Genomic DNA, 13,769 nt, shown 5'->3' on the forward strand with positions numbered 1-13,769 from the left:
TATGTTTCATTTCTTTGATCTACAAGTAAACTTTTAGTCATAAGAAAACCAACATTTAGATTTGTCAGTTTTTCTTTCTTTTAAAATATCTTACTTTAAAAAAACTCATTTAAAAATTATCATTAACATCAGTAAATCATTGTTATTCATGATAACAGAAGAAATAAGTTTGTTTAATGGTTAGCATTATAATGAATACTCAGAGAATTATTTATACACACGACTGTAACACTATTCTGCTCCAAGAACAGTCATAACCTTTATTTCATCTTATTTGTAGAATTTTTAGTAGCAGAAATATACCAAGAAACTGTGCAATTTTGTGTAGCCAGAATAACCTGAAACAATTATTTTTTATTTTATTATTACAACAATATTATAAAAGTGTAAAAAATCAAATTGTAAAAAAAGGAGTGAAATACAAAAATTATGCTCTTTTTATTAGACCTTTATAAACTAATAAAAGTTACAAAAAAAGAGTATTCTAGAAAGAAGAAACATATTGAGGTTGTGATTCATTTAAATGAACTCTTTTTGGTAAGCACATACTGATTAAAAAAAGTACAACTTTTTGCAGTTCTGAAGAAAGCAAAGACAAATAAATGAGAGAATTGTTATGCTATCAGTTTAAAATATATTGCATCTGAGTTACTTATTAGGATGATTACTTTTTGAATGTGTTCATAAACCTATCCAATTTCAGAAACTGTATCAGTACATGGGAAGCATTATGGTTTTCAGATTAAGTTTGAAAAACAAGTTGAAGAAGAACCTGCATGACTTTTAAGACATCAAACCTGTGTGACTTGTATTTTTTCAAGGACTCTAACATTATTATCTTTTCTTAGATTTTAAGCATTTTAGCAAACCATTTCAAGAAAAAACTGGCAGAAAGAATTTGTTCAAATTTTTTAATTAAATTTTATTTAATAAAAGGATTTTATTATTAAAAAATAAAATGTTATTCAACATGTAACAACATCTTGTTAAATTAAAAAAGAAATGTGATTGGTATTAACAGTACATTTTTCAATTAACAATCTCAGTTTCTTCTATCAATTAACTGTTGCTATGCTTGTATTTTAATGAAAAAAGAAAAAGCAGAGTAGTAAGTAGACTATAATATTATAACTATTTTACTGAAATTAATCTTTCTAAGATTCATATTATTCTTCTGTACTGTTAAATTACATTTAAATTCTATTAAATAAACTACCTAGTACACAATATTGTGATAAGATAAAACTTAATTTTTCATGAAAGTACTTTCATAGGATACCACACCTTGTCATGATTGAAATATAACGGAGTTATTTCAATCATGACTGAGGATGTGGGATCTATGAAAGTACTTTCATGAAAAATTAAGGTAAGATATGTCTGATCTCAATATTCTGTACTAGGTGGTTTATTTAATAGAATTTAAATATAACATTTTAGTATAGCCATGTTTCTTAAGATTTTAAATGTGTTGTTAATGTGAGTGTTTTTCATCCTAGTGTGGTGTGCAGAACTACTCATTCAGAAACCTTTCATCCTAAGCACAAAAAACCCCAAGATTGTTATAATAGCACCTGATCACAAATGTAACAAAATAATAGTGGTAAGTACAAAAGAGAGTTAGTAACAGTCTATGTCTGTTGAAAATGTAATTGAAGGCCAATTTTGCACCAAACTCTTCAATTTTGGAAGGTAACTAATGTCTCAGTAGATATCAATTTCCTTAAGTGAGGATTAAATCATTATTTAATACTCACACATTTAGTAATTAAAGAAACTTTTAAATATATTTATTTGAAGTACAGTTTTTAAAATAATGAAGTGACAAGATATGTTTTAAGATACTCGAAAAAAGAGAGTAAAAATGGCAAAGAAATAGGTTTTTGAAATGTGGTATCGTATGAGAATGCTGAAAAACATGTGAGTTGATAGTTTGAATTTCAAAAGGTGCTTGTATAAATCACAGAAAAAATAATTTTGTGTTAATTCTTATAAAAAGTAGAGGAATGTCAGGTCATCTGTTAAGTCTAGAAGGTTTACTAAGATATTCTAACAAGATAACTAAGTCATGATCTGACACTGTATTAAAGAGTAATTCAAACAATTTTAAATTACAGTATAGGCTTTAGATGTGTATACAGTTAATCAGAAATAGTGACCACTGCATCATGCCACTATTTTGTTGTGTGCATGGTTCAAAAGAAGAAAATTATTAGCAAAAATATCAGATTAAACAAAATAATACTTCTCTGCCCCATGGGAACAGTGTGAGTATTGGGGTATGTGTATGATACTAACAACTATGTAACAGGTAGAAAGGCTGGGTAGAACTGTTTTCCACCCAGAATTTTTTTGGGTTAAATTACATAAATAGTGCATGGTATTCCTATTGTTAATTCTGAATGTTTGAAAACAAAAACTACAAAGGCTGTTGAATTGGTCAAACCTAATGTGCTTCATGTGTGTAACAAGTACTGAATTATCATCTAGCTGTTGCAATGGATTGATCACAAACTACAATTAATTTAAATCGCTCTAAATATAAAAAAAAAACTTGCTGAGTTATTGTTTATTCAGAACATATATGAAATGTCATCTTCAGTTAAAAATAAATAAATAGTTCAGAAAAATTCCATCATGACTTTATAGACACACTGTGTATTGTGATGTCAGTATTAATAAATATCATTATGTAAGGAACAATCAAAGGTGTATGTTAAACAAGGTATGATTAACAATTTGTATAGACTAAAGGAATGGTGAAGTAAGGGTGTTGATAAAATGACAACTGAATAACTACTTGAAATAATTTTATTAGGTGAGTAAGATCTAGTGATGGATTGCCACCAATCAGTTGAGGAAAGTATTAGAGGGAGCTGAATCAGTATAAATTCTAGCCAAAAAATATCAACTAATGTAAAAGTTATGAACAAAACCTTTTTTTATGTTTTTAAAATGTATATTCATAAAAAAAAATTAAAATTGTTTTCAATTGTAAGTGAAAAATAAAAATTTATGTACCCATGAGGCAACAATGCACATATAGTTCCAAAGGTTTGAAAGAGGGAAAATTATCAAACTATCAGTTATCTGCCTTTCACCTAATTAGTAATTGAAAAAAGGAAAGAAAAAAGACACATAAACTATTAGTCAGGGGATGTTCCCTTCTAATATTTGGTTTAATTTACAGTTTAAAATCAAATTTCTTTACTTGAAAATAAATTAAATTACAATTGATATACACATGTTTAATATCATATGACTGGCATAGGCTATAATCTGTGGTACATATGACCTAAATTTGTTATAATATCAACTAATACCAAAATTACATTATCTGATTTTGAAGAAATATTACAAAATAGAATAATTTTGATATATATCTAATTTGGCCTTTTAATGAAGAAAAAAATTTCAGTTTTAAATGTGAAGGACAGTCATTTGATACCAGTGCTATATTGCTGCTTTTTCATTAAAAAACAGTTCAGTTTTTCAGAATTTCCATTTATTTCAAATAATCATAACTGCAAGCAATTTTTTTTTTATTTCATTATAAATAAATTTTGAATGAGATCATTGCCATAGTATTAAAACAACATATACATACATAAGAAAAAACAGTAAAGTGGGGGGTCAATTTTAAAAAAATTTACTAAATGTTATTAGAAGTTAGTATGAGGAACATGTCAAACTTTAGTCAACTGACTTACAAACCAACTTACAAGAGAAAGATGTTTAAATTGCAATATTTTTTGAACATTTATATGTTTACAAGTTTGAACAGTTCTAGTAAGTATTCATATGGAACAGGTATCAAAGATGAAGAGTTCACAAAAACAAATTTTTTCTGTAGATGATTTTTTCAACAAATCTTCATGGTGAAAAAATACTTTTCTTAAAACACTAAATTTAAATTTAATTTTGGAAATAAGTAGTGTAGTTTATTTACCTTTTAAGTTTCCTTTTAGCAGAAGGTAATGAATCCAATGAATCTTTCAGTACAAATTTTCTGATTCCAAGCATGTAGTTTTTGACATATTCATCCCATTGCACTATACTGACATCAGTTTGAAATTCGGATCGATCACATTCAATCATATCTGATGCGAGTGATTTTTGGTTGTTACAGCAAAACTTCCATTCATTTAAAGCAAAGAATTCTCCTGTTTTTGCAGCAGACTTGAATCTACGAAATATCTTCATCATACTGGAAAAAACCTAATACTTCAGTTCTAAACCGATTGATGGTAGTTCAATTGTAGGTACACAATTAAACATATACATTATCTAACATGTGATAGGAGTATTTAGATTTTTAATTTGCATTCTATCTGTTTTTTAATACTATCTGTTGAATAGATAATCTAACGGTCATGCTTCAGACTTACATTAAACTTATGTAAAACATAAGAGCATCAGTGAGTGAAACCAAAAATAAATCCAGGTGGTAATTGAATTAGCAGGTGGTGAATTGAAATGCAGGTGATATAAATGACAGTTATCTAAACAAAAGGATGTCTTTAATTTTTTTCTCTTTTTGGTTATCACTATTTCAGTAGTATTGTTGCTACTTAGTTTTTTTATTTCTAATTGTGAAGAAAAATCACAGAAAAGGAAATATTGACGTTAAATATAAAGATAGGAAACAAAATACAAGAACCAGATGGATTGTTTATGTCAGTCAGATGACTGATGACAAAAAAGAAATGTTTTCACTCAATGATCAAAATATCAGTTACAAATTTCAGAAAAAATGAAGTAAATGGGAAAAAAGCAGGTGGCAAAAAACTTCCGATCTGCTGTTTTTAGAATAAAAACAGATTTTCATAAAGAGAGATGTTGTATCAAAATTGTCTGAATTAAAGAAAATTGTTGAAAAGAAAAGAAAAATTTAACTTTTTGATATAGCCAACAGTTATAAATTTTGTAAAAGCATATGGCAGGGGGCAGAGAAATTAATTCAGAAATAATAGTTAAAAGAGGATATGCAAAACATTTAATACATGAAATTAAAGGGAGGTATAATGACACAAATTTTGTTGTACAAGCTGGAAATATATTTTCTGAAAAAATTCTACTTAATCAAGGAAATTAGCAAGATTGTTGCTTGTTACTAACTTGTTCAGTATTTATCTGTAATGACTAATAAGATATCAGAAAAAATGAGTCCAGGGATGTAACTGAACAAAGAAATAATAAAATACACAGGTCTGTAAAGATGATCAAACGATAATAGAGTTCTGAGGACCACTTACCAGCAGGTAACATTTAATTTACACCTGTTAGGCTGAAATTAATAAATAGAAACATCTTGTTCTAAGACTAGGGCAATTACTTTTTATGTTGACTAACTAGTAAGAGTGAAAATTAAAATTATACACAATAATACAAGTTTGATTTTTTAAATTATCTCAGGATCTGTATAACATATCAACACATCTGAGATATTGTATTGATTTTAAGTTACAGTCCAATTTATATATACTACTGTAGGCTACATAGTACTCTCAAAGGGAAATCTACAGCAGTAGAGGAATTGAAATTTTATCAATTTATCACTGTACCTATAATTATGTAATGGTCAGAGAGTTGGGCCATTTTTTGCAAGCAGTTAAACTCACAAGTTACACAATGTATGAGATAAAATTAAGAATAGAATGCAAGTTTGTCGGAGGGGCTTGCATTACCCCTATATATTGCAGAGACTGAATATTTTTTCCTTGCTGCTGAATGATTATTATTTAATAGCAGGTAATGCAATTAAATAAAAAAAATGTTAAAATAAATAACTCTATCTTTTACTGCCTTTACACTTCAGCTGATAGACAATGTGATGTTCTTATAGTTCATTATGTTAATTTATATATACGATTCACTCTTACTGTTGTATTTAATTGTTTCTTCAATTATGAATTGTAGTATTTTGACAGGTGTTGTAGTATTTTGTAACTTTTTTGTGGATGGATGGTTGGATAGTTTTGATTCTTTTTTAGATCATAGATCTTGTGAAATTTATAGGTTTTGATCCAGTTGAAGAGTTGCAAAAGTTGATTTATTCTCCTTACAATATTCCCTTTCACTCTATCCTTTAAAATCCATTTTGGTTGTAGGATCTTAGGTGTCTAGCAGGAATGCGCCTGAAAGGGGCTGTAGTTTTGTGGAAGTGCTTATAAACTCTGGTTGCAGCGAGAGAGGTATGTGGTGGCTGGAGAGGATAGACTGCCTCTAAGTTCGTGAGTTTTGGGATGTTAGGAAGAGAAGACTTGGCTATAGGAGGTTCTTCTTTCTTTTCTTCTTTCAATCTTCAAAATTAGAAGAACTTGACACTAGATATTTTAAATAGCAGTATTTTAACAGCTGTGGGTGAGAAGATATAAAATAACCACATGAAAGAAAAAAGTAATTTTAAAACTAGGCCTATCTGATGCATAATCCTGGATGGAGAAGGGGATTTAAAAAAAAATTGCATTTTCTGCTAAAATTAAACTGGACAACAAAATTTCATTTTTCATTTGTTACAAGAATGTTAATAGCTGTATCTTATAATAACTTTCAATGCTGATTTCAAATACATAAGTGGTTTCTTTCTACCAGGCATAGTTATTTTGTAATTACCATTTTTGTTGTAAGAAAAAAGCATTGCAACGGTATTAGTGTAACAATATTATACATGTAATTTCTATATGTCTAAAATCTGCTTCTTTCGGATTTTCTGGTGTAGTTTGTTGTAGGTACATCAATCTTAAGAACCCAGCACTAGTCAGGTAGCATTCTTGGATTTCGTTTTAACTGGTAGTGTGTTTCCATGATGGATATTTCCTGGTGAAAGAGTTCTCCATGTTTGTCACTCACAGTTCAAGGATTGGTAACGAAAAAATCCAGATGAAAATCTAAAAAGTGGATCTTTAGTGACATTTCACATCCTAGAGTTTTATAGATTTTAAGAAGCTCAATTTTAAGTTTTTTGTAGTTATCTGTTTTGTGATTTACAATGAAGTTGTTTATAACCTTTTTGAAAGACTTCCATGCAGCAACCTCACAGTCATTCAAACTGTCTTCAAATTTAATATCATTCATTAGTTTTCTTATTTGCGGTCCAACAAATATATCTTAATTAATCTTAGCATCACATATATTAGGAAACTTGCTTTTTAGAAACTGAAATCCAGTCTTTAACAAAACTTTTCATTAAATCTACCTTAATGTGTATTCAGGAAAGTAAACTTTTTCAGGTTTTATTAGTGCTGGACTCACAATTTTCTTCTCTGCCATAGTCAATTTTTCTCTTTTTGGCTACTCTTTTAATGTAATGATTCTTCCTATCTCTGCAGTTGGTTTACCCAAGTTGTAAACCAAGTAACAGTGCTATCACTTCCAGATCTCCACAGATATTTCTCATACTGAATCATATCCAACACAAGTTTCATATTTTCATATCATATCTTCATGTGTGCTGCATGAGCTAATGGGGTTGATAGAATATTATTTACAAAATGAAGGACTGCTCTCAAACTATGCTTTCAGGGAATCTATGAAAATACACCATTCATTAGAATAGTGCATATGTCCCAAAGCTACCAGTAAAGATTCCACATTATTAGAGTAAACTAAGTCCTCATACTGGAAGAAGAAATGTTCAAATTCACACAGCCTGTTATGGAAAGCACTTATTTTAATACTGTATTGTAAAAGATTACATCCTTTCAGTTATGATGCGAGATTGTGTCTGCTTGATTCTTGGATAAAATTTAGATCACGAATGAGATCATTTAAATCTGACTGATTAAGTATGCTTCAGCATTTGTGTTTTCTTGAAAGTCTGGGTCTCTCCTTTATTTATCACCTGATAAATCTGCACAATCTTCAACATCAACAGCTATGAGTGAGTTATGTATAATATTTAATAATTTAAAGTGTTATGTTTTGGTATACTGTTCAGCAAATAGAATTATGTTAAGCCTGATAAATCTATACTAAAACAAGATGAATTAATTTGTTTCATAATATTAAAGAAAAACAGAGCTTTTTGTTACATAAGACTATTTGTTTATTATTTTTATTAAATTTTTTAGGTTCTGTATTTCTGTGTTAAATTTTAAATGTATTTGTTTATAATGGTGTAAATGAAATTATATTAATAATATATAAACATAAAAAAAACCATTAAAAAACACATGTACACAAAATCAAATAAATTTAAATTATATTATTGTAATATCAATACTCACATCGGCTTAGCACCTTGCGCTTTCAGTACAAGATCGATAATAAAGGCAGGAAGGAAATGAAAAAAAATTTCATACAAAAAATGCACGAAACGATTTGTTCTGAAACTAAAACCTGGGTACCACTGGACATGTCTTGAAGGTAACTCAAGAGCATGATGCTGTGTCATGTGTCCTAGTTGTTCCCATCGAATACCATTTTGAGTTCCTGAAGTACAGTTGTAAACTCTTACATCATTATACCTGGTTTAAAGGTACAAAGAATAAATTAAACATCTAAAATCAGTACACAATTAAAGCAGTACATCACTGAGAGTGTAATGCTTCCAAATTATAATTTCTGTTGAATATAAAGGATCCTGTAATTTTCTCTGGTGGTGTAATTTTATTTATCTTGAGACATATGAACTTCTTTTGAACATTATATTACTATGGTTTGTCTAATTACATACAGCAGATTATATAACCCAAATATAAGATTATTCTGCTTTTCTAATAGGATTTACTAGAAAAAACAATAGTTTGATTGTGTATTTAACCAAAATGTTTTTAATAAAATAAGAGTAAACTTACACCAAATTAAGCTGAAGTTGTATAACCCACCGGCTTGGTCTATTGGTGAACGCGTCTTCCCAAATCAGTTGATTTGGAAGTCAAGAGTTCCAGCGTTCAAGCCCTAGTAGTCAGTTATTTTTACACGGATTTGAATACTAGATCATGGATGCTGGTGTTCTTTGGTGGTTGGGTTTCAATTAACCACACATCTCAGGAATGGTCGAACTGAGATTACAAGAGTACACTTCATTTACACTCATACATATCATCATTTATCGTCTGAAGTATTATCTGAAAGATAATTACCAGAGGCTAAACAGGAAACAAAGAAGAAGCTGAAGTTGTATGGAAAATATTTGTTAAAAACAACCATGGATATAAAAGAGAATGGTATTAATCCACATGAAAAAGAAAATTTCTGTCATAAAAATAACAGGAAAATCAGAAGATTAGTAAGAAGATTAGTAATTATGAAGAAATTTGGATTAAATGTTGTATATATTTTGGTTAAAGATGTAAAAATAAATTTATCTAATAATATTAATTTAATACAAAATAATTTATGAATCTCACAAAACTAAAACTGACTTAAGTGCTATTGACAACAACAGTATTTTTAATAAATAACATTATGATGGAACATTCAAAGAAATCTGGAAATTAGGATACTAATGCTTTATAACATTTAAAAGTTTTTAACTCCTTAGTTTCTTCTAGTGTATTTGCATTTTATCTTATATCACTGAAATTGTTTCTTGTTTCATGTCAATATATATCTTCTTCCTGACCACCTACAATTCATTTAAAAAAATATGTTTAGTAAAAAATGGATTTTTAAATTATTTTATTGGGTAAGTAATTTAGTATTGTCTTTTGATGTAATTGTTATGCACAGTTACTATTGTGGTCTATGATTACTCCAATTTAATGACAATTGCTTCAACCCCTACTGTGGTCAAGGGCACAACATAGTTTTGTCTTGGTAAAACTGAAAGAGTTCACCCCTTTATATTCACTTTACACACACACACACACACACACACACACACACACACACACACACACACACACACACACACACATATATATATATATATATATATATATGTGTGTGTGTATATATATATGTGTGTATATATATATATACAGAGAGAGAGAGAGAGCGGGAGGGAGTGAAATATTAAGATCTACAGGAGTTCCGTTTAACTAATTTTGATAATGCATAAAAACTGATTATTGTAATTTGTCTAGTTTGTAGTTCTAAAATGAGAGCCAATGATGTAAAACACTGTTCATTATCTTTGCCAGATTATTATTATTTTATATTAATTTTCAGGAAATTATGGGCTGATACTTAAAATAAATTAAAAAGTTTCATATTTATCTTGTAAATTTAAATAATAAAATTTTATTAAAATTGGTCAACAATTTTTTGAGAAATTTATTCCTAAATTTCAGCAATAAACAAATATAGAGAAGGTAAAGTATTTTCAAATTATATCATAATGTACACTAAATATACAACAAAATTATTCAAATGATCTTAAAAAAATTTTTATTAATTATTGAAGCACAAACTTTGATTTTATTTTATTATCTATAGATCCATAGTACAATATTTTTCAAAAGACAGAAAAATTAACAGAACAGAGAGAAAAGTAAATAAAACTATTTCTTGTAATATTTTTTTTTTTTTAAATCATAGGTTCTTAAAATAATAGAAGAAATTTAATATTTCTTATTATAAAGAAAATGTTCAAGCCAACTTTGAGAAAGATAATTTTCAAAACTATCATCATTAAAATTTAGATACCAATATAAATTTGTATTATATTCAACCTTATATATAATTTTATGAGTATATAATTAAAAATTCACCCTTTATCAACAGCTTGTTAACATCTGGATAAAAAAAAACTATCACAAAACACTGGACAACAGCCCTCATTCATTTGCTTCACAAAAAAGCAGACAAAACAGATCCTAACAACTACAGGGGAATCTCACTTTTAGACACAACATACAAACTTCTTTCAAGAATTATCCTCAACAGGATCAGTTTACAACTTGTGAAAGAACTAGGAGATTACCAGGGAGGTTTGAGATTCTGGAGGAGCTGTTCAGACCAGATCATGAATGCCAAGCTAATAATGGATTACAACCAAAAAATAAACAGAGACATGGTGATAACATTTGTAGACTTCAAGAAAGCATACGATTACATCCACAGAAAATCCCTAAAAAATCTAAGACACCTCAGACTAGAACCCAAATTAATAAACATGATAAAACTGACTCTCACAAACATGAAGTCAAAACTGAAATTCAGAGGCGAACTCTCAGAACCATTTGATATCAAAACAGGACTGCACCAAGGTGATGGACTTTCACTACTACTATTCAACTACAATCTGGAAATGGTAATGAGGGAATGCTCAAAGAATGCCTCCCAAAAATAAAAATAGACCAAAAATCAAAACTAAATGCCTTGGTTTTGCCAATGATTTGTCACTGCTAGCAAATGAAATTTTTGAAGGTAAAACATAGACATTAGAACTTCAAAACATTGCAAATAAAATTGGTTTCAAAATATCATTCGAAAAGACAAAAATTATGCCCCAAAAAACCAGCACAAGTAAAAGAAGTAAACATAAATGGTAATAAAGTCAAAATAGTAACCCAGTTTAAATACCTTGGAAAAATAATAACAAACAATCTAAATGAAAAAATCTCAATCCAAACAAGAACAGAAAAACTAGCAAAAGCACATAAATTAACCTGGTACACAAATAGTAAAAAATGTCTATCCATAAATGTAAAAATAAGATTACAACACATTTATAAAACCAGAAGCCACATATGCAGCAGAAACACTGTTCCACCTGAACGAACAATCAAAGACTGACAGACTCCAGAAAATCAAAAGAAGCATTGGAAGAATCTGAATCAACAAAAAGTACCAGAAATACAGGCAGTATTGAACTGTGCCCAACAAAGATGTATACAAAAACTTAGAACCATCACTGATACTCTGAGTAACAGAAAACTAGGATTCTTTGGACAAATCATGAGGAAGCAAGATTCGAAACTTCTGAAACAGCTGGTACAGTATAATCTCGACTTGAAAAACATCAAGACAGTATGTGGATGGATCAGAGAAATAAGAGAGGATCTGAAGGAAATTAGCCTTACATCAGAAGATACCACAGACAAGATAAAATTAAATGAAAAAATCAAGGATAAAAACACTTGCTTCACACTCACAAGAAAGAAACTCACAACATGAACATTTTTAACACCTGGATAGTCACAGAGATCAGAATGTACAAAAAAATGCTGGAAGGGCTAGAAGGCCTGAACAGTCCCGTTGAAGAGACTTGGATAATGGACTGACAATAGTGATCCTATATAGTCATAAAAGATGAAAAAAAATTCTCCAAGTGAAATATACCCAAAAGGTATATTTTATTGATCTTAAATTAACAAAAAGAGCTGATAATAGTTGTCATTCCATATATTCAGCTAAAGCTATTTTTCTATAATTATAACATATAGAAAATCTTAAACTTGATGAGTTAATCAGTAACTACATGTTGCAGTAAGTCTCAATTTTCTGTCACTTAAGAATAATGCTGGCATTAACATAAAAATCTGGACATAGGCTAGATTAAATTCTGAGAAACATTTATTTTACATAAAAGATCAACATCATACAAAGGCCAAAAGAATGTAAATAGGAGTATGGTATGCAATTGCTTAAAAATGTAGAACCCCTGGGAAAATATAGTATTTTCACCTACATTCAAGGTAAAGGTATTTATTGAGGAATGTTATCAACCATATTATCACATATTCATCTACTGTAGATTGAAAAGTAAACTTTATTAACATCAGTGAATCTTTTATATAAAATTAAGAGGAGAAATAGTTGCATATATTTTTTGTTGTACAAGTTCAGGTAAAATCATCATGAAAATTAAAAAAAAAAAATCTTTTTTCAGAATTAATCTCAGGTGAAAAAATATTAAATATGATGATTACAAATGTGGTAGACAATTGTATTATTACTTTTTTCTGTTTTAATTTTCTCAAATGATTTTTTTTTCTAAGACATTAATTTTTAATAATATTATTAGGTGTTTGAAAATGTTGCTGCTGTAAACATATTATGATTTATTTCAACAGCTCAATGCTGTTTTACTTTCATAAATCTAGGAAAATTAAGTTGTACTTATGAAAATCGTCATCAAAAGAATTCTTGTAATAACTTCACATTGCTTATCATATATTTTTAAAACTCATAGGATGTATTAGATTTAATAGCATTAAAAGTTAATTGCAACTACCTGTAAGTTGCTGTGTGCCAGGCTGCAACTACCAGTGTATTGACAACAATATCAACTGGAATTATATCTACAATCAATTTTTGGTCACAAATTATACTTCTTATTGTCCCTCTACCTATTTCCATCATGATACCAGTGATACCACTGATATTATCTACCCATCCAGGAGCTGGTTCTTTCCAAGCAGCAGTAACTGAAGAACAAAAGAAATAAATTTACATAATTTTAATTTCATAAAGAATTTAGTAATTAATAATTTTATTTATTTCAAAATATAAAATTCATTGTAAATTAAATTAAACATGAATAGATTGGTTTTTTCTTATAAAACAACACAACTGAATTTATCAAATATGAATTTTAAACAAAAAATAAATTACTCTGCACTTTATTTTTTTGTCATCAGTTCGGTTGATAATTTTAAAGCGCTTCATCATTATTTTTTTTTATTTTGTACCAACTTTTAAGCTAAACATATTTTCTTTATCATACCTCTTCAGTTGTTGTTTTATCATAGTATCTCTTCCCTGCCTTATTGTTTCAAGTAAGTGAGGTTGATACCTTTTATAAATGCACCATTGTATTTCATGAGAGCTCTTTTGCTTTTGAAATAGACAAATTTTTTACTTGCCTAAAAGTAATT

At 28.6% G+C, this 13,769-nt stretch overlaps 1 protein-coding gene across 1 annotated transcript in view; it reads right to left on the reverse strand.

Moving 5' to 3' along the window:
• Positions 1 to 218: 218 nt before the first annotated feature.
• LOC142322858 (putative fatty acyl-CoA reductase CG5065) overlaps positions 219 to 13,769 on the reverse strand; it is a 30,190-nt gene continuing 16,639 nt past the window's right edge. The window contains exons 4-7 of the mRNA XM_075361943.1: positions 13,127 to 13,319; positions 8,229 to 8,468; positions 3,950 to 4,207; positions 219 to 338 (exon numbers count right to left, since the gene is read on the reverse strand). Coding sequence (XP_075218058.1) covers positions 266 to 338; positions 3,950 to 4,207; positions 8,229 to 8,468; positions 13,127 to 13,319 — 764 coding nt within the window. The 3' untranslated portion in view covers positions 219 to 265. The remainder of the gene's footprint in view (positions 339 to 3,949; positions 4,208 to 8,228; positions 8,469 to 13,126; positions 13,320 to 13,769) is intronic.

The sequence above is a fragment of the Lycorma delicatula genome, chromosome 4 (assembly GCF_047948215.1).
Source record: "Lycorma delicatula isolate Av1 chromosome 4, ASM4794821v1, whole genome shotgun sequence".
NCBI lineage: Eukaryota > Metazoa > Arthropoda > Insecta > Hemiptera > Fulgoridae > Lycorma > Lycorma delicatula.